The sequence below is a fragment of the Ranitomeya imitator genome, unplaced genomic scaffold (genome assembly GCF_032444005.1).
Source record: "Ranitomeya imitator isolate aRanImi1 unplaced genomic scaffold, aRanImi1.pri SCAFFOLD_113, whole genome shotgun sequence".
NCBI classification, from domain to species: domain Eukaryota; kingdom Metazoa; phylum Chordata; class Amphibia; order Anura; family Dendrobatidae; genus Ranitomeya; species Ranitomeya imitator.
This window is the reverse complement of record NW_027193406.1, coordinates 404,294-424,180: the sequence shown is the minus strand read 5'-3', so window position 1 is coordinate 424,180 and position 19,887 is coordinate 404,294. Positions and strand designations below refer to the sequence as shown.

The following is a 19,887-nucleotide window of genomic DNA, read 5'->3' as shown; positions in this document are numbered from 1 at the left end:
AAGTGTCTCTTTGGTGTTCAGAAGGTTTCATTTTTGGGGTTCATCTTTTCCCCTTCTACTATCGAGATGTACCCTGTTAAGGTCCAAGCCATCCATAATTGGACTCAGCCGACATCTCTGAAAAGTCTGCAAAAGTTCCTGGGCTTTGCTAATTTTTATCGTCGCTTCATCTGCAATTTTTCTAGTATTGCTAAACCATTGACCGATTTGACCAAGAAAGGTGCTGATTTGGTCAATTGGTCTTCTGCTGCGGTGGAAGCTTTTCAAGAGTTGAAGCGTCGTTTTTCTTCTGCCCCTGTGTTGTGTCAACCAGATGTTTCGCTTCCGTTCCAGGTCGAGGTTGATGCTTCTGAGATTGGAGCAGGGGCTGTTTTGTCGCAGAGAAGTTCTGATTGCTCGGTGATGAAACCATGCGCCTTCTTTTCCAGGAAGTTTTTGCCTGCTGAGCGAAATTATGATGTGGGCAATCGAGAGTTGCTGGCCATGAAGTGGGCATTCGAGGAGTGGCGTCATTGGCTTGAAGGAGCTAATCATCTCGTGGTGGTCTTGACTGATCATAAGAACTTGACTTATCTCGAGTCCGCCAAGCAGTTGAATCCTAGACAAGCTCGTTGGTCATTGTTTTTTGCCCGTTTTGACTTTGTGATTTCATACCTTCCGGGCTCTAAAAATGTGAAGGCGGATGCTCTGTCTAGGAGTTTTGTGCCCGACTCTCCGGGTGTATCTGAGCCGGCGGGTATCCTCAAAGAGGGAGTAATTGTGTCTGCCATCTCCCCTGATTTGCGGCGGGTGCTGCAAAAATTTCAGGCTAATAAACCTGATCGTTGCCCAGCGGAGAAACTGTTTGTCCCTGATAAATGGACGAGTAGAGTTATCTCTGAGGTTCATTGTTCGGTGTTGGCTGGTCATCCTGGAATCTTTGGTACCAGAGAGTTAGTGGCTAGATCCTTTTGGTGGCCATCTCTGTCGCGGGATGTGCGTACTTTTGTGCAGTCCTGTGGGATTTGTGTTCGGGCTAAGCCCTGCTGTTCTCGTGCCAGTGGGTTGCTTTTGCCCTTGCCGGTCCCGAAGAGGCCTTGGACACATATCTCTATGGATTTTATTTCAGATCTTTCCGTCTCTCAAAAGATGTCAGTCATTTGGGTGGTCTGTGATCGCTTCTCTAAGATGGTCCATTTGGTACCCTTGTCTAAATTGCCTTCCTCCTCTGATTTGGTGCCATTGTTTTTCCAGCATGTGGTTCGTTTACATGGCATTCCAGAGAATATCGTTTCTGACAGAGGTTCCCAGTTTGTTTCGAGGTTTTGGCGAGCCTTTTGTGGTAGGATGGGCATTGACTTGTCTTTTTCCTTGGCTTTCCATCCTCAGACTAATGGCCAGACCGAACGAACCAATCAGACCTTGGAAACATATCTGAGATGCTTTGTTTCTGCTGATCAGGATGACTGGGTGTCCTTTTTGCCTTTGGCTGAGTTCGCCCTTAATAATCGGGCCAGCTCGGCTACCTTGGTTTCACCGTTTTTCTGCAACTCTGGGTTCCATCCTCGTTTCTCTTCAGGGCAGGTTGAGTCTTCGGACTGTCCTGGTGTGGATACTGTGGTGGACAGGTTGCAGCAGATTTGGACTCATGTAGTGGACAATTTGACTTTGTCCCAGGAGAAGGCTCAACGTTTCGTTAAAAGCAGACACTGTGTGGGTCCCTGACTTCGGGTTGGGGACTTGGTTTGGTTATCTTCTCGTCATATTCCTATGAAGGTTTCCTCTCCTAAGTTTAAACCTCGTTTTATTGGTCCGTATAGGATTTCTGAGGTTCTTAATCCTGTGTCTTTTCGTCTGACCCTTCCAGATTCTTTTTCCATACATAACGTATTCCATAGGTCATTGTTGCGGAGATACGTGGCACCTATGGTTCCATCTGTTGATCCTCCTGCCCCGGTTTTGGTGGAGGGGGAGTTGGAGTATATTGTGGAGAAGATTTTGGATTCTCGTGTTTCAAGGCGGAAACTCCAGTATCTGGTTAAGTGGAAGGGTTATGCTCAGGAAGATAATTCCTGGGTCTTTGCCTCTGATGTCCATGCTCCCGATCTTGTTCGTGCCTTTCATATGGCTCATCCTGGTCGTCCTGGGAGCTCTGGTGAGGGTTCGGTGACCCCTCCTCAAGGGGGGGTACTGTTGTGAATTCTGTGGCAGAGCTCCCTCCTGTGGTCACAAGTGGTACTTCGGCTGGTTCTCTCTGTGAGCTTCCGTTGGTGGAGGAAAGTGGTACTGCGGCTTCTGAGTTTCCTTCCTCAGGTGATGTGGTGAAGTCGTTAGGTGCTGCTCTATTTAACTCCACCTAGTGCTTTGATCCTGGCCTCCAGTCAATGTTCTAGTATTGGACCTGTTTCCTCCTGGATCGTTCCTGTGGCCTGCTGCTCTGCATAGCTAAGTTCCTCTTTGCTATTTGTTTGCTGTTTTTTTCTGTCCAGCTTGTCTATTTGTTTTTTTCTGCTTGCTGGAAGCTCTGGGACGCAGAGGGTGTACCTCCGTGCCGTTAGTTCGGTACGGAGGGTCTTTTTGCCCCCTTTGTGTGGTTTTTGTAGGGTTTTGTGTTGACCGCAAAGTTCCTTTCCTATCCTCGCTCTGTTCAGAAAGTTGGGCCTCACTTTGCTAAATCTATTTCATCTCTACGTTTGTCTTTTCATCTTAACTCACAGTCATTATATGTGGGGGCTGCCTTTTCCTTTGGGGTATTTCTCTGAGGCAAGGTAGGCTTATTTTCTATCTTCAGGCTAGCTAGTTTCTCAGGCCGTGCCAAGTTGCATAGGGAGCGTTAGGCGCAATCCACGGCTGCCTTTAGTATGGTTGGAGAGGATTAGGGATTGCGGTCAACAGAGTTCCCACGTCTCAGAGCTCGTTCTTGTTTTTTGGGTTATTGCCAGGTCACTGTATGTGCGCTGACCTCTATGTCCATTGTAGTACTGAATTACCAGTCTAGCAGCGGGTTAGAGGGTAAATATTAAAACTTAACTTTTACTTTAGTACTAATAAAACTCACGAACAAAACCAAAAGTGAAACAAAAGTGCCAGTGCTTTAAAAAAGCCGAGAACGACCACAAAAAACACACAACAGATTACAGATAAAAACCAAATAGAACAATGTTTGTAGATCACTCATATGTTACAGGCATTGTTACCCATATGGTGCTACAACAACAGATGAGCAAGCTCAGCAAGTAATAGAAGGCGGGCCGCACCCCAACCTCTTAGATTCAACCCACCAATAGCACCAGAATACATATATGCCTCAGAAAATTGGTGCACATAGGCATATGTTCAAAAGGTGTCTATGCGTGGATAAATATTTTAGCAGCGTTTCAGTTTATACTCATCCTGTGGGACCAATGCTCTCAGCGGTGCCCCCCTCAGAGTTTTCCGGGACTTCGATGCGGATCATGCCGTACTATCATTAATCCCGGCAGAGGTCTATGTCTCCCGACGCGTTTCTTTTTTCAAATCATCAGGGGAGTGATGACATATGTTCTCTCACATATACGAGCGTTGCTAGTCCATATGACCTTTACCTGTCTTAAATAGCGTTCGTATGCTTCCTCCATGCAGCGCGTGCGTGGCTACCGGCAACTCATTTCCGGTTTCTATCGCCCGCGCGCTGCACATCTCAGGGTGACGTAACCGCCATGTGTATCTCCGGGCCGCGTGCTTCCGGTTATCGGAAAGTCACTTCCGGTCTCTCGGGGACGCAAATAGCGCCGCACATATTGCTGTGCTTAATGGTGCCGTAAAGCCTGAGTAGGCGGACATTTAGGGGGGTGCGCCCATCATTTCCCTTAGATGATTACATGCCGTACCCTGACCCAAACACGTCACAATCGTCTCTTGATCACATGATCAGAGACGCGATTCAAATAACCCCAATGAGCTCTTTGTTAGTCAGACCAGCTCTGGGTTCAAAACATCCGCAATAGTGCATATCAGCACATTCCCTGTGGATGCTGTCCTTTTCATAAAGGTAATGTGCATATTTACACAGTCCACATTCTTATCATACCAACGGCGGAGTATTGATTTTCATAGTGTCTCATTCTTCCAGAAAACCCTTCACGTAGATGTCAGATTAGTAAATGAGATATAGTGTTGTAATGATGAGCAACCAGAGCAAATATAAAACCGGAAAGATAGAGAAAGTAATAAAAACTTTGAAAAAAATTTTTTTTATATATATTACATATGGCTGAAAAAAAGACTCAAAAACAAAAAGAAAAAAGAAAAAAGACAAAAGCGGGGTTGGGAACCGATGGACCTCCTCCCTGTTATGAAGGCAATCCAGTGACACAGTGTGCCAGAAATCAGAGCACATACAGTGATCTGACAAAACCCAAAAACAATAGAACAAGCTCTGAGACGTGGAATCTCTGTAGACCGCAATACCTGAACCTATCCTAAACACAACTAAAGGCAGCTGTGGATTGCGCCTGACACTACCTATGCAACTCGGCACAGCCTGAGGAGCTGACTAGCCTGAAGATAGAAAAACAAGCCTGACTTGCCTCAGAGAAATACCTCAAAGGAAAAGGCAGCCCCCCACATATAATGACTGTTAGCAAGATGAAAAGACAAACGTAGGGATGAAATAGATTCAGCAAAGTGAGGCCCGATATTCTAGATAGAGCGAGGATAGCAAAGAGAACTTTGCAGTCTACAAAAAACCCTAAAGCAAAAACCACGCAAAGGGGGCAAAAAGACCCACCGTGCCGAACTAACGGCACGGCGGTACACCCTTTGCGTCTCAGAGCTTCCAGCAAAACGAATTGACAAGCTGGACAGAAAAAGTAGCAACAAAAGCAAAGAAGCACTTATCTAAGCAGAGCAGCAGGCCACAGGAAAGATCCAGAAGCTCAGATCCAACACTGGAACATTGACAAGGAGCAAGGAAGACAGAATCAGGCGGAGTTAAATAACAAAGCAGCCAACGAGCTCACCAGAACACCTGAGGGAGGAAGCTCAGAAGCTGCAGTACCACTTGTGACCACAGGAGTGAATTCAGCCACAAAATTCACAACAGTACCCCCCCCTTGAGGAGGGGTCACCGAACCCTCACCAGAGCCCCCAGGCCGACCAGGATGAGCCACATGAAAGGCACGAACAAGATCTGGAGCATGGACATCAGAGGCAAAAACCCAGGAATTATCTTCCTGAGCATAACCCTTCCATTTAACCAGATACTGGAGTTTCCGTCTAGAAACACGAGAATCCAAAATCTTCTCCACAATATACTCCAATTCCCCCTCCACCAAAACCGGGGCAGGAGGCTCAACAGATGGAACCATAGGTGCCACGTATCTCCGCAACAACGACCTATGGAATACATTATGTATGGAAAATGAGTCTGGGAGGGTCAGACGAAAAGACACAGGATTGAAAACCTCAGAAATCCTATACGGACCAATAAAACATAGTAACATAGTAACATAGTAACATAGTTAGTAAGGCCGAAAAAAGACATTTGTCCATCCAGTTCAGCCTATATTCCATCATAATAAATACCCAGATCTACGTCCTTCTACAGAACCTAATAATTGTATGATACAATATTGTTCTGCTCCAGGAAGACATCCAGGCAACGGGCACAGCGACGATGATGTCATAAAGGACGTAGAAATCCCGCGTCTGATTGGTCGAGGATTGATCAGTCCTCCTGACACTTCTGTATTGATCAGTCCTCCTGACACTTCTGTATTGATCAGTCCTCCTGACACTTCTGTATTGATCAGTCCTCCTGATACCTCTATATTGATCAGTCCTCCTGACACTTCTATGTTGATCAGTCCTCCTGACACTTCTATATTGATCAGTCCTCCTGACACTTCTGTATTGATCAGTCCTCCTGACACTTCTGTATTGATCAGTCCTCCTGATACCTCTATATTGATCAGTCCTCCTGACACTTCTATGTTGATCAGTCCTCCTGACACTTCTATATTGATCAGTCCTCCTGACACTTCTGTATTGATCAGTCCTCCTGACACTTCTGTATTGATCAGTCCTCCTGACACTTCTATGTTGATCAGTCCTCCTGACACTTCTATATTGATCAGTCTTCCTGACACTTCTATATTGATCAGTCCTCCTGACACTTCTGTATTGATCAGTCCTCCTGACACTTCTATGTTGATCAGTCCTCCTGACACCTCTATATTGATCAGTCCTCCTGACACTTCTATATTGATCAGTCCTCCTGACACTTCTATATTGATCAGTCCTCCTGACACTTCTATATTGATCAGTCCTCCTGATACCTCTATATTGATCAGTCCTCCTGACACTTCTATATTGATCAGTCCTCCTGACACTTCTATATTGATCAGTCCTCCTGACACTTCTATATTGATCAGTCCTCCTGATACCTTTATATTGATCAGTCCTCCTGACATTCTATATTGATCAGTCCTCCTGACACTTCTATATTGATCAGTCCTCCTGACACTTCTATATTGATCAGTCCTCCTGATACCTTTATATTGATCAGTCCTCCTGACATTCTATATTGATCAGTCCTCCTGACACCTCTATATTGATAAATCCTCCTGACACTTCTATATTGATCAGTCCTCCTGACACAGCCTCGACCAATCAGCAACGGGCACAGTCTGCCGCGAATTCTGGAATCATCATTGTCCATATACTACGGGGACATGCATATTCTAGAATACCCGATGCATTAGAATCGGGCCACAATCTAGTATATATATATATATGTATAGGAGCAGCGACTCAGCATACTGGCCTCATCCATGGCATTATATACTGTATGTATATATATATATATGTATAGGAGCGGCGACTCAGCATACTGGCCTCATCCATGGCATTATATACTGTATATATATATATATATATATATATATATGTATAGGAGCAGCGACTCAGCATACTGGCCTCATCCATGGCATTATATACTGTATGTATATACAGTTAGGGCCAGAAATATTTGGACAGTGACACAATTTTCGCGAGTTGGGCTCTGCATGCCACCACATTGGATTTGAAATGAAACCTCTACAACAGAATTCAAGTGCAGATTGTAACGTTTAATTTGAAGGGTTGAACAAAAATATCTGATAGAAAATGTAGGAATTGTACACATTTCTTTACAAACACTCCACATTTTAGGAGGTCAAAAGTAATTGGACAAATAAACATAACCCAAACAAAATATTTTTATTTTCAATATTTTGTTGCAAATCCTTTGGAGGCAATCACTGCCTTAAGTCTGGAACCCATGGACATCACCAAACGCTGGGTTTCCTCCTTCTTAATGCTTTGCCAGGCCTTTACAGCCGCAGCCTTCAGGTCTTGCTTGTTTGTGGGTCTTTCCGTCTTAAGTCTGGATTTGAGCAAGTGAAATGCATGCTCAATTGGGTTTAGATCTGGAGATTGACTTGGCCATTGCAGAATCTTCCACTTTTTGGCACTCATGAACTCCTGGGTAGCTTTGGCTGTATGCTTGGGGTCATTGTCCATCTGCACTATGAAGCGCCGTCCAATCAACTTTGCAGCATTTGGCTGAATCTGGGCTGAAAGTATATCCCGGTACACTTCAGAATTCATCCGGCTACTCTTGTCTGCTCTTATGTCATCAATAAACACAAGTGACCCAGTGCCATTGAAAGCCATGCATGCCCATGCCATCACGTTGCCTCCACCATGTTTTACAGAGGATGTGGTGTGCCTTGGATCATGTGCCGTTCCCTTTCTTCTCCAAACTTTTTTCTTCCCATCATTCTGGTACAGGTTGATCTTTGTCTCATCTGTCCATAGAATACTTTTCCAGAACTGAGCTGGCTTCTTGAGGTGTTTTTCTGCAAATTTAACTCTGGCCTGTCTATTTTTGGTATTGATGAATGGTTTGCATCTAGATGTGAACCCTTTGTATTTACTGTCATGGAGTCTTCTCTTTACTGTTGACTTAGAGACAGATACACCTACTTCACTGAGAGTGTTCTGGACTTCAGTTGATGTTGTGAACGGGTTCTTCTTCACCAAATTAAGTATGCGGCGATCATCCACCACTGTTGTCATCCGTGGACGCCCAGGCCTTTTTGAGTTCCCAAGCTCACCAGTCAATTCCTTTTTTCTCAGTATGTACCCAACTGTTGATTTTGCTACTCCAAGCATGTCTGCTATCTCTCTGATGGATTTTTTCTTTTTTTTCAGCCTCAGGATGTTCTGCTTCACCTCAATTGAGAGTTCCTTTGACCGCATGTTGTCTGCTCACAGCAACAGCTTCCAAATGCAAAACCACACACCTGGAATCCACCCCTGACCTTTTAACTACTTCATTGATTACAGGTTAATGAGGGAGACGCCTTCAGAGTTAATTGCAGCCCTTAGAGTCCATTGTCCAATTACTTTTGGTCCCTTGAAAAAGAGGACACTATGCATTACAAAGCTATGATTCCTAAACCCTTTCTCCGATTTGGATGTGGAAACTATCATATTGCAGCTGGGAGTGTACACTTTCAGCCCATATTATATATATAATTGTATTTCTGAACATGTTTTTGTAAACAGCTAAAATAACAAAACTTGTGTCACTGTCCAAATATTTCTGGCCCTAACTGTATATATGTATAGGAGCGGCGATTCAGCATACTGGCCTCATCCATGGCATTATATACTGTATATATATATATATGTATAGGAGCAGCGACTCAGCATACTGGCCTCATCCATGGCATTATATACTGTATATATATATGTATAGGAGCAGCGACTCAGCATACTGGCCTCATCCATGGCATTATATACTGTATATATATATATATATATATATATATATATATATATATATATATATATACAGGTCCTTCTCAAAAAATTAGCATATAGTGTTAAATTTCATTATTTACCATAATGTAATGATTACAATTAAACTTTCATATATTATAGATTCATTATCCACCAACTGAAATTTGTCAGGTCTTTTATTGTTTTAATACTGATGATTTTGGCATACAACTCCTGATAACCCAAAAAACCTGTCTCAATAAATTAGCATATCAAGAAAAGGTTCTCTAAACGACCTATTACCCTAATCTTCTGAATCAACTAATTAACTCTAAACACATGCAAAAGATACCTGAGGCTTATATAAACTCCCTGCCGGGTTCATTACTCAAAACCCCCATCATGGGTAAGACTAGCGACCTGACAGATGTCAAGAAGGCCATCATTGACACCCTCAAGCAAGAGGGTAAGACCCAGAAAGAAATTTCTCAACAAATAGGCTGTTCCCAGAGTGCTGTATCAAGGCACCTCAATGGTAAGTCTGTTGGAAGGAAACAATGTGGCAGAAAACGTTGTACAACGAGAAGAGGAGACCGGACCCTGAGGAAGATTGTGGAGAAGGACCGATTCCAGACCTTGGGGAACCTGAGGAAGCAGTGGACTGAGTCTGGTGTGGAAACATCCAGAGCCACCGTGCACAGGCGTGTGCAGGAAATGGGCTACAGGTGCCGCATTCCCCAGGTAAAGCCACTTTTGAACCATAAACAGCGGCAGAGGCGCCTGGCCTGGGCTACAGAGAAGCAGCACTGGACTGTTGCTAAGTGGTCCCAAGTACTTTTTTCTGATGAAAGCAAATTTTGCATGTCATTCGGAAATCAAGGTGCCAGAGTCTGGAGGAAGACTGGGGAGAAGGAAATGCCAAAATGCCTGAAGTCCAGTGTCAAGTACCCACAGTCAGTGATGGTGTGGGGTGCCATGTCAGCTGCTGGTGTTGGTCCACTGTGTTTCATCAAGGGCAGGGTCAATGCAGCTAGTTATCAGGAGATTTTGGAGCACTTCATGCTTCCATCGGCTGAAATGCTTTATGGTGATGAAGATTTCATTTTTCAGCACGACCTGGCACCTGCTCACAGTGCCAAAACCACTGGTAAATGGTTTACTGACCATGGTATTACTGTGCTCAATTGGCCTGCCAACTCTCCTGACCTGAACCCCATAGAGAATCTGTGGGATATTGTGAAGAGAAAGTTGAGAGACGCAAGACCCAACACTCTGGATGAGCTTAAGGCCGCTATTGAAGCATCCTGGGCCTCCATAACATCTCAGCAGTGTCACAGGCTGATTGCCTCCATGCCACGCCGCATTGAAGCAGTCATTTCTGCCAAAGGATTCCCGACCAAGTATTGAGTGCATAACTGAACATTATTATTTGATGGTTTTTTTGTTTGTTATTGAAAAACACTTTTATTTGATTGGATGGGTGAAATATGCTAATTTATTGAGACAGGTTTTTTGGGTTATCAGGAGTTGTATGCCAAAATCATCAGTATTAAAACAATAAAAGACCTGACAAATTTCAGTTGGTGGATAATGTATCTATAATATATGAAAGTTTAATTGTAATCATTACATTATGGTAAATAATGAAATTTAACACTATATGCTAATTTTTTGAGAAGGACCTGTATATGTGTATAGGAGCAGTGACTCAGCATACTGGCCTCATCCATGGCATTATATACTGTATATATATATGTATAGGAGCAGTGACTCAGCATACTGGCCTCATCCATGGCATTATATACTGTATATATATATATATATATATATATATATATATATATATGTATAGGAGCAGCGACTCAGCATACTGGCCTCATCCATGGCATTATCAGAGACCTGGGATTTCCTGGACAGACAGACAGACAGACGGAAAATCCCTTAGGCAATTATATATATAGACTAGATTGTGGCCCGATTCTAACGCATCGGGTATTCTAGAATATGCATGTCCCCGTAGTATATGGACAATGATAATTCCAGAATTCGCGGCAGACTGTGCCCGTCGCTGATTGGTCGAGGCAACCTTTATGACATCATCGTCGCCATGGTAACCATTATGACATCTACGTCGATACTGTGCCCGTCGCTGAATCAGAAACGTGAGATGTCTACGTCCTTTATGACATCATCGTCGCTGTGCCCGTTGCTGATTGGTCGAGGCTGTGTCAGGAGGACTGATCAATATAGAAGTGTCAGGAGGACTGATCAATATAGAGGTGTCAGGAGGACTGATCAATATAAAGGTATCAGGAGGACTGATCAATATAGAGATATCAGGAGGACTGATCAATATAGAGGTATCAGGAGGACTGATCAATATAGAAGTGTCAGGAGGACTGATCAATATAGAAGTGTCAGGAGGACTGATCAATATAGAAGTGTCAGGAGGACTGATCAATATAGAAGTGTCAGGAGGACTGATCAATATAGAGGTGTCAGGAGGACTGATCAATACAGAAGTGTCAGGAGGAATGATCAATATAGAGGTGTCAGGAGGACTGATCAATAAAGAAGTGTCAGAAGGACTGATCAATATAGAAGTGTCAGGAGGACTGATCAATATAGAAGTGTCAGGAGGACTGATCAATATAGAAGTGTCAGGAGGACTGATCAATATAGAAGTGTCAGGAGGACTGATCAATATAGAGGTATCAGGAGGACTGATCAATATAGAGGTGTCAGGAGGACTGATCAATATAGAGGTGTCAGGAGGACTGATCAATATAGAGGTATCAGGAGGACTGATCAATATAGAAGTGTCAGGAGGACTGATCAATATAGAAGTGTCAGGAGGACTGATCAATATAGAAGTGTCAGGAGGACTGATCAATATAGAAGTGTCAGGAGGACTGATCAATATAGAAGAGTCAGGAGGACTGATCAATATAGAAGTGTCAGGAGGACTGATCAATATAGAAGTGTCAGGAGGACTGATCAATATAGAGGTGTCAGGAGGACTGATCAATATAGAAGTGTCAGGAGGACTGATCAATATAGAAGTGTCAGGAGGACTGATCAATATAGAAGTGTCAGGAGGACTGATCAATATTGAAGTGTCAGGAGGACTGATCAATATAGAGGTGTCAGGAGGACTGATCAATATAGAGGTGTTAGGAGGACTGATCAATATAGAGGTGTTAGGAGGACTAATCAATATAGAAGTGTCAGGAGGACTGATCAATATAGAAGTGTCAAGAGGAATGATCAATACAGAAGTGTCAGGAGGAATGATCAATATAGAAGTGTCAGGAGGACTGATCAATATAGAATGTCAGGAAGACTGATCAATATAGAATGTCAGGAGGACTGATCAATATAGAGGTGTCAGGAGGACTGATCAATATAGAAGTGTCAGGAGGACTGATCAATACAGAAGTGTCAGGACGACTGATCAATACAGAAGTGTCAGGAGGACTGATCAATATAGAAGTGTCAGGAGGACTGATCAATATAGAGATATCAGGAGGACTGATCAATATAGAAGTGTCAGGAGGAATGATCAATACAGAAGTGTTAGGAGGAATGATCAATATAGAAGTGTCAGGAGGACTGATCAATATAGAAGTGTCAGGAGGACTGATCAATATAGAGGTATCAGGAGGACTGATCAATATAGAAGTGTCAGGAGGACTGATCAATATAGAGGTATCAGGAGGACTGATCAATATAGAAGTGTCAGGAGGACTGATCAATATAGAAGTGTCAGGAGGACTGATCAATATAGAAGTGTCAGGAGGATTTATCAATATAGAGGTGTCAGGAGGACTGATCAATATAGAGGTATCAGGAGGACTGATCAATATAGAAGTGTCAGGAGGACTGATCAATATAGAGGTGTCAGGAGGACTGATCAATATAGAGGTGTCAGGAGGACTGATCAATATAGAAGTGTCAGGAGGACTGATCAATATAGAAGTGTCAGGAGGACTGATCAATATAGAAGTGTCAGGAGGACTGATCAATATAGAAGTGTCAGGAGGACTGATCAATACAGAAGTGTCAGGAGGACTGATCAATATAGAAGTGTCAGGAGGATTTATCAATATAGAGGTGTCAGGAGGACTGATCAATATAGAGGTATCAGGAGGACTGATCAATATAGAAGTGTCAGGAGGACTGATCAATATAGAGGTCTCAGGAGGACTGATCAATATAGAAGTGTCAGGAGGACTGATCAATATAGAAGTGTCAGGAGGACTGATCAATATAGAAGTGTCAGGAGGACTGATCAATATAGAAGTGTCAGGAGGACTGATCAATATAGAGGTGTCAGGAGGACTGATCAATATAGAGGTGTCAGGAGGACTGATCAATATAGAGGTGTCAGGAGGACTGATCAATATAGAAGTGTCAAGAGGAATGATCAATACAGAAGTGTCAGGAGGACTGATCAATATAGAAGTGTCAGGAGGACTGATCAATATAGAATGTCAGGAGGACTGATCAATATAGAGGTGTCAGGAGGACTGATCAATATAGAGGTGTCAGGAGGACTGATCAATATAGAAGTGTCAGGAGGACTGATCAATATAGAGGTGTCAGGAGGACTGATCAATATAGAGATATCAGGAGGACTGATCAATATAGAAGTGTCAGGAGGAATGATCAATACAGAAGTGTCAGGAGGACTGATCAATATAGAAGTGTCAGGAGGACTGATCAATATAGAAGAGTCAGGAGGATTTATCAATATAGAGGTGTCAGGAGGACTGATCAATATAGAAGTGTCAGGAGGACTGATCAATATAGAATGTCAGGAGGACTGATCAATATAGAAGTGTCAGGAGGACTGATCAATATAGAATGTCAGGAGGACTGATCAATATAGAAGTGTCAGGAGGACTGATCAATATAGAAGTGTCAGGAGGACTGATCAATATAGAAGTGTCAGGAGGACTGATCAATACAGAAGTGTCAGGAGGACTGATCAATATAGAGGTGTCAGGAGGACTAACGCATCGGGTATTCTAGAATATGCATGTCCCCGTAATATATGGACAATGATGATTCCAGAATTTGCGGCAGACTTGCCCGTCGCTGATTGGTCGAGGCAACCTTTATGACATCATCGTCGCCATGGCAACCATTATGACATCATCGTCGCTGTGCCCGTTGCGGCCTCGACCAATCAGAGACGCGGGATGTCTACGTCCTTTATGACATCATCGTCGCTGTGCCCGTTGCTGATTGGTCGAGGCCTGGCGGCCTCGACCAATCAGAGACGCGGGATTTCTACGTTGATGCTGTGCCGGTGTCTGATTGGTCGAGGCCTGGCGGCCTCGACCAATCAGAGAGCCGGGATTTCCAGGACAGACAGACAGACAGACAGACGGAAAAACCCTTAGACAATTATATATATAGATAGGAGCAGCGACTCCGCATACTGGCCTCATCCATGGCATTATATACTGTATATATATATATGTATAGGAGCAGCGACTCAGCATACTGGCCTCATCCATGGCATTATATACTGTATATATATATGTATAGGAGCAGCGACTCAGCATACTGGCCTCATCCATGGCATTATATACTGTATATATATATATGTATAGGAGCAGCGACTCAGCATACTGGCCTCATCCATGGCATTATATACTGTATATATATATATATATGTATAGGAGCAGCGACTCAGCATACTGGCCTCATCCATGGCATTATATACTGTATATATATATGTATAGGAGCAGCGACTCAGCATACTGGCCTCATCCATGGCATTATATACTGTATATATATATATATATGTATAGGAGCAGCGACTCAGCATACTGGCCTCATCCATGGCATTATATACTGTATATATATATATATATATATATATATATATATATATATGTATAGGAGCAGCGACTCAGCATACTGGCCTCATCCATGGCATTATATACTGTATATATATATATATATAGGAGCAGCGACTCAGCATACTGGCCTCATCCATGGCATTATATACTGTATATATATATATGTATAGGAGCAGCGACTCAGCATACTGGCCTCATCCATGGCATTATATACTGTATATATATATATGTATATGTATAGGAGCAGCGACTCAGCATATTGGCCTCATCCATGGCATTATATACTGTATATATATATATGTATAGGAGCAGCGACTCAGCATACTGGCCTCATCCATGGCATTATATACTGTATATATATATATGTATAGGAGCAGCGACTCAGCATACTGGCCTCATCCATGGCATTGTATACTGTATATATATATATATATGTATAGGAGCAGCGACTCAGCATACTGGCCTCATCCATGGCATTATGTACTGTATATATATATATATATATGTATAGGAGCAGCGACTCAGCATATTGGCCTCATCCATGGCATTATATACTGTATATATATATATATATATATATATATATGTATAGGAGCAGCGACTCAGCTTACTGGCCTCATCCATGGCATTGTATACTGTATATATATATATATGTATAGGAGCAGCGACTCAGCATATTGGCCTCATCCATGGCATTATATACTGTATATATATATATGTATAGGAGCAGCGACTCAGCTTACTGGCCTCATCCATGGCATTATATACTGTATATATATATATGTATAGGAGCAGCGACTCAGCATATTGGCCTCATCCATGGCATTATATACTGTATATATATATATATATATATATATATATATATGTATAGGAGCAGCGACTCAGCATATTGGCCTCATCCATGGCATTATATACTGTATATATATATATATATATATGTATAGGAGCAGCGACTCAGCTTACTGGCCTCATCCATGGCATTGTATACTGTATATATATATATATATATATGTATAGGAGCAGCGACTCAGCATATTGGCCTCATCCATGGCATTATATACTGTATATCTACTATATAAAGCTGAATGTGTGTGTATGTGTGTGTGTATGTCCGGGATTGGCATCTGCACCGTAGCAGCTACAGCCACAAAATTTTGCACAGTCACACGTCTGGACCCCGAGAGCGTCATAGCCTATGTTGTGAGGCGAAATTTTAACCCTGCGCTTTCCAATTCACCAAACAATTTTGCCCCTATCTACATAATGGGGAAAAAGTGAAAGGAAAAGTGTTGGAGACGTCGCAGCTACAGCCACAAAATTTTGCACGGTCACACGTCTGGACCCCGAGAGCGTCACAGGCTATGTTGTGAGGTGAAATTTTAACCCCGCGCTTTCCAATTCACCAAATAATTTTGCCCCTATCTACATAATGGGGAAAAAGTGAATTGAAGTGTTGGAGGCAAATTGACAGCTGCCAGATGTGAACAAGGGGGACTTAAAGAATGAGAGCGATGGTGCCAAAGAGTATATACTGTACAGTTGCTAAGGTGGGGCCACCACATGGGATACTCACCACACACGGGGATATGAACACACACACAAAATGCGCCACACACTACCACGTGCTTGAACACATATACCACCCTCAGCACACATTTCACCACACATACACCAACCTCGCCACATAAAAGTCGAAACACAAAAGTCGCCGCTCAAAACTCGCCACGCGCAAAACTCGCCACATGCAAAACGAGGCTCACGCAAAACTTGCACCCGCGGAAAAATTGCCACATGCACAAAAGTTGCAACACATGCAAAAGTTGCCTCAAACAAAACTTGCACATACTCAAAAGGCACCACACAAAACTCGCCACGCGCAAAACTCGCCATGCACAAAACTTGCTGCACACAACTTGCTACACTAACCTGTCACATGCAAGTCGACACACAAAAAGTTGCTACACGCATGTCGCCACACAAAACTCATCTCACAAAAGTCGCCACATGCATGTCGCCACATGCAACTCAACACACACAACTTGACAAACGAAACTCGCCCTAAAACACACACAAGTCTGGTATTATCCTTCAAAAATAAAAATCTGATTAATAAGCAGACAAACTACAAGAGCAACAAATGTACCATATAGGAAATACACCAGCTGTCAGTCACATGACCTGTCTATTATGTGTATGTGTGAGCTAATATATACTGCCATGGGGAAGGCTTCCTGTTGGCTGGTGATTTATCAGGCTGCCAATTTAGCTTACAAATACTGAGGTAAAAATACTGACCAAATAACGTGTGAACGAGGTCTAACACAGGAGATCACACAGGTATATACTATATACAGGGGAGATGACACACAGGTATATACTATATACAGGAGAGATTACACAGGTATATACTATATAGAGGAGGAGATGACATACAGGTACATACTATATACAGGAGGAGATGACTTACAGGTATATACTATATACAAGAGGAGATGACACACAGGTATATACTATATACAGGAGCAGATGACCTACAGGTATATACTATATACAGGAGGAGATGACATACAGGTATATGCTATATATAGGAGATGACATACAGGTATATACTATATACAGGAGGAGATGACATACAGGTATATACTAGATATAGGAGGAGATGACATACAGGTATATACTATATAAAGTGGAGACAACACACAGCAGGTATACACTATATACAGGGGAGATGACATACAGGTGTATACTATATATAAGGGAGATGACAAACATGTATATACTGAGGTGAAAATGAGAGGTGTGAGGTGATAATGAAAAGTTGTGAGTGCAAAATGAGAGGACTGAGGGAAAATAGTGGAGTGATCGGAAAATGACAGATGTGAGGTCGAAATGACAAGTGTTAGGCGGAAATGAAAGGTGTGAGGAAGAAAATAAGAGAAGTGAGGTGCTATAACTAAACACAGATATTTACTATGCCTAGGCAATGCCGGGCTCTTCAGCTAGTATATATATATATATATATATATATATATATATATATATATATATATATATATATATATATATATATATATAGGAGCGGCGACTCAGCATATTGGCCTCATCCATGGCATTATATACTGTATATATATATATGTATAGGAGCAGCGACTCAGCATACTGGCCTCATCCATGGCATTATATACTGTATATATATATATATATATGTATAGGAGCAGCGACTCAGCATACTGGCCTCATCCATGGCATTATATACTGTATATATATATGTATAGGAGGAGCGACTCAGCATACTGGCCTCATCCATGGCATTATATACTGTATATATATATATATATATGTATAGGAGCGGCGACTCAGCTTACTAGCCTCATCCATGGCATTATATACTGTGTGTATATATATATATATATATATATGTATAGGAGCAGCGACTCAGCATACTGGCCTCATCCATGGCATTATATACTGTGTATATATATATATATATATATATATATATGTATAGGAGCAGCGACTCAGCTTACTGGCCTCATCCATGGCATTATATACTGTGTGTATATATATATATATATATATATATATATGTATAGGAGCAGCGACTCAGCATACTGGCCTCATCCATGGCATTATATACTGTGTATATATATATATATATATATATATATATATATATATATGTATAGGAGCAGCGACTCAGCATACTGGCCTCATCCATGGCATTATATACTGTATATATATATATATGTATAGGAGCAGCGACTCAGCATACTGGCCTCATCCATGGCATTATATACTGTGTATATATATATGTATGTATATATATATATATATATATATATATGTATAGGAGCAGCGACTCAGCATACTGGCCTCATCCATGGCATTATATACTGTGTATATATATATATATACAGTGGGGCAAAAAAGTATTTAGTCAGTCAGCTATAGTGCAAGTTCCACCACTTAAAAAGATGAGAGGCGTCTGTAATTTACATCAAATGTAGACCTCAACTATGGGAGACAAACTGAGAAAAAAAAATCCAGAAAATCACATTGTCTGTTTTTTTAACAATTTATTTGCATATTATGGTGGAAAATAAGTATTTGGTCAGAAACAAACAATCAAGATTTCTGGCTCTCACAGACCTGTAACTTCTTCTTTAAGAGTCTCCTCTTTCCTCCACTCATTACCTGTAGTAATGGCACCTGTTTAAACTTGTTATCAGTATAAAAAGACACCTGTGCACACCCTCAAACAGTCTGACTCCAAACTCCACTATGGTGAAGACCAAAGAGCTGTCAAAGGACACCAGAAACAAAATTGTAGCCCTGCACCAGGCTGGGAAGACTGAATCTGCAATAGCCAACCAGCTTGGAGTGAAGAAATCAACAGTGGGAGCAATAATTAGAAAATGGAAGACATACAAGACCACTGATAATATCCCTCGATCTGGGGCTCCACGCAAAATCCCACCCTGTGGGGTCAGAATGATCACAAGAACAGTGAGCAAAAATCCCAGAACCACGCGGGGGGACCTAGTGAATGAACTGCAGAGAGCTGGGACCAATGTAACAAGGCCTACCATAAGTAACACACTATGCCACTAAGGACTCAGATCCTGCAGTGCCAGACGTGTCCCACTGCTTAAGCCAGTACATGTCCGGGCCCGTCTGAAGTTTGCTAGAGAGCATTTGGATGATCCAGAGGAGTTTTGGGAGAATGTCCTATGGTCTGATGAAACCAAACTGGAACTGTTTGGTAGAAACACAACTTGTCGTGTTTGGAGGAAAAAGAATACTGAGTTGCATCCATCAAACACCATACCTACTGTAAAGCATGGTGGTGGAAACATCATGCTTTGGGGCTGTTTCTCTGCAAAGGGGCCAGGACGACTGATCCGGGTACATGAAAGAATAAATGGGGCCATGTATCGTGAGATTTTGAGTGCAAACCTCCTTCCATCAGCAAGGGCATTGAAGATGAAACGTGGCTGGGTCTTTCAACATGACAATGATCCAAAGCACACCCCCAGGGCAACGAAGGAGTGGCTTCGTAAGAAGCATTTCAAGGTCCTGGAGTGGCCTAGCCAGTCTCCAGATCTCAACCCTATAGAAAACCTTTGGAGGGAGTTGAAAGTCCGTGTTGCCAAGCGAAAAGCCAAAAACATCACTGCTCTAGAGGAGATCTGCATGGAGGAATGGGCCAACATACCAACAACAG

At 42.4% G+C, this 19,887-nt stretch overlaps 1 protein-coding gene across 1 annotated transcript in view; it reads left to right on the top strand.

Annotated features, from left to right (window-relative positions):
* Nucleotides 1-3,677: 3,677 nt before the first annotated feature.
* Nucleotides 3,678-19,887, top strand: part of LOC138653153 (uncharacterized) — a 57,171-nt gene continuing 40,961 nt past the window's right edge. The window contains exon 1 of the mRNA XM_069743214.1: nucleotides 3,678-3,705. Coding sequence (XP_069599315.1) covers nucleotides 3,678-3,705 — 28 coding nt within the window. The remainder of the gene's footprint in view (nucleotides 3,706-19,887) is intronic.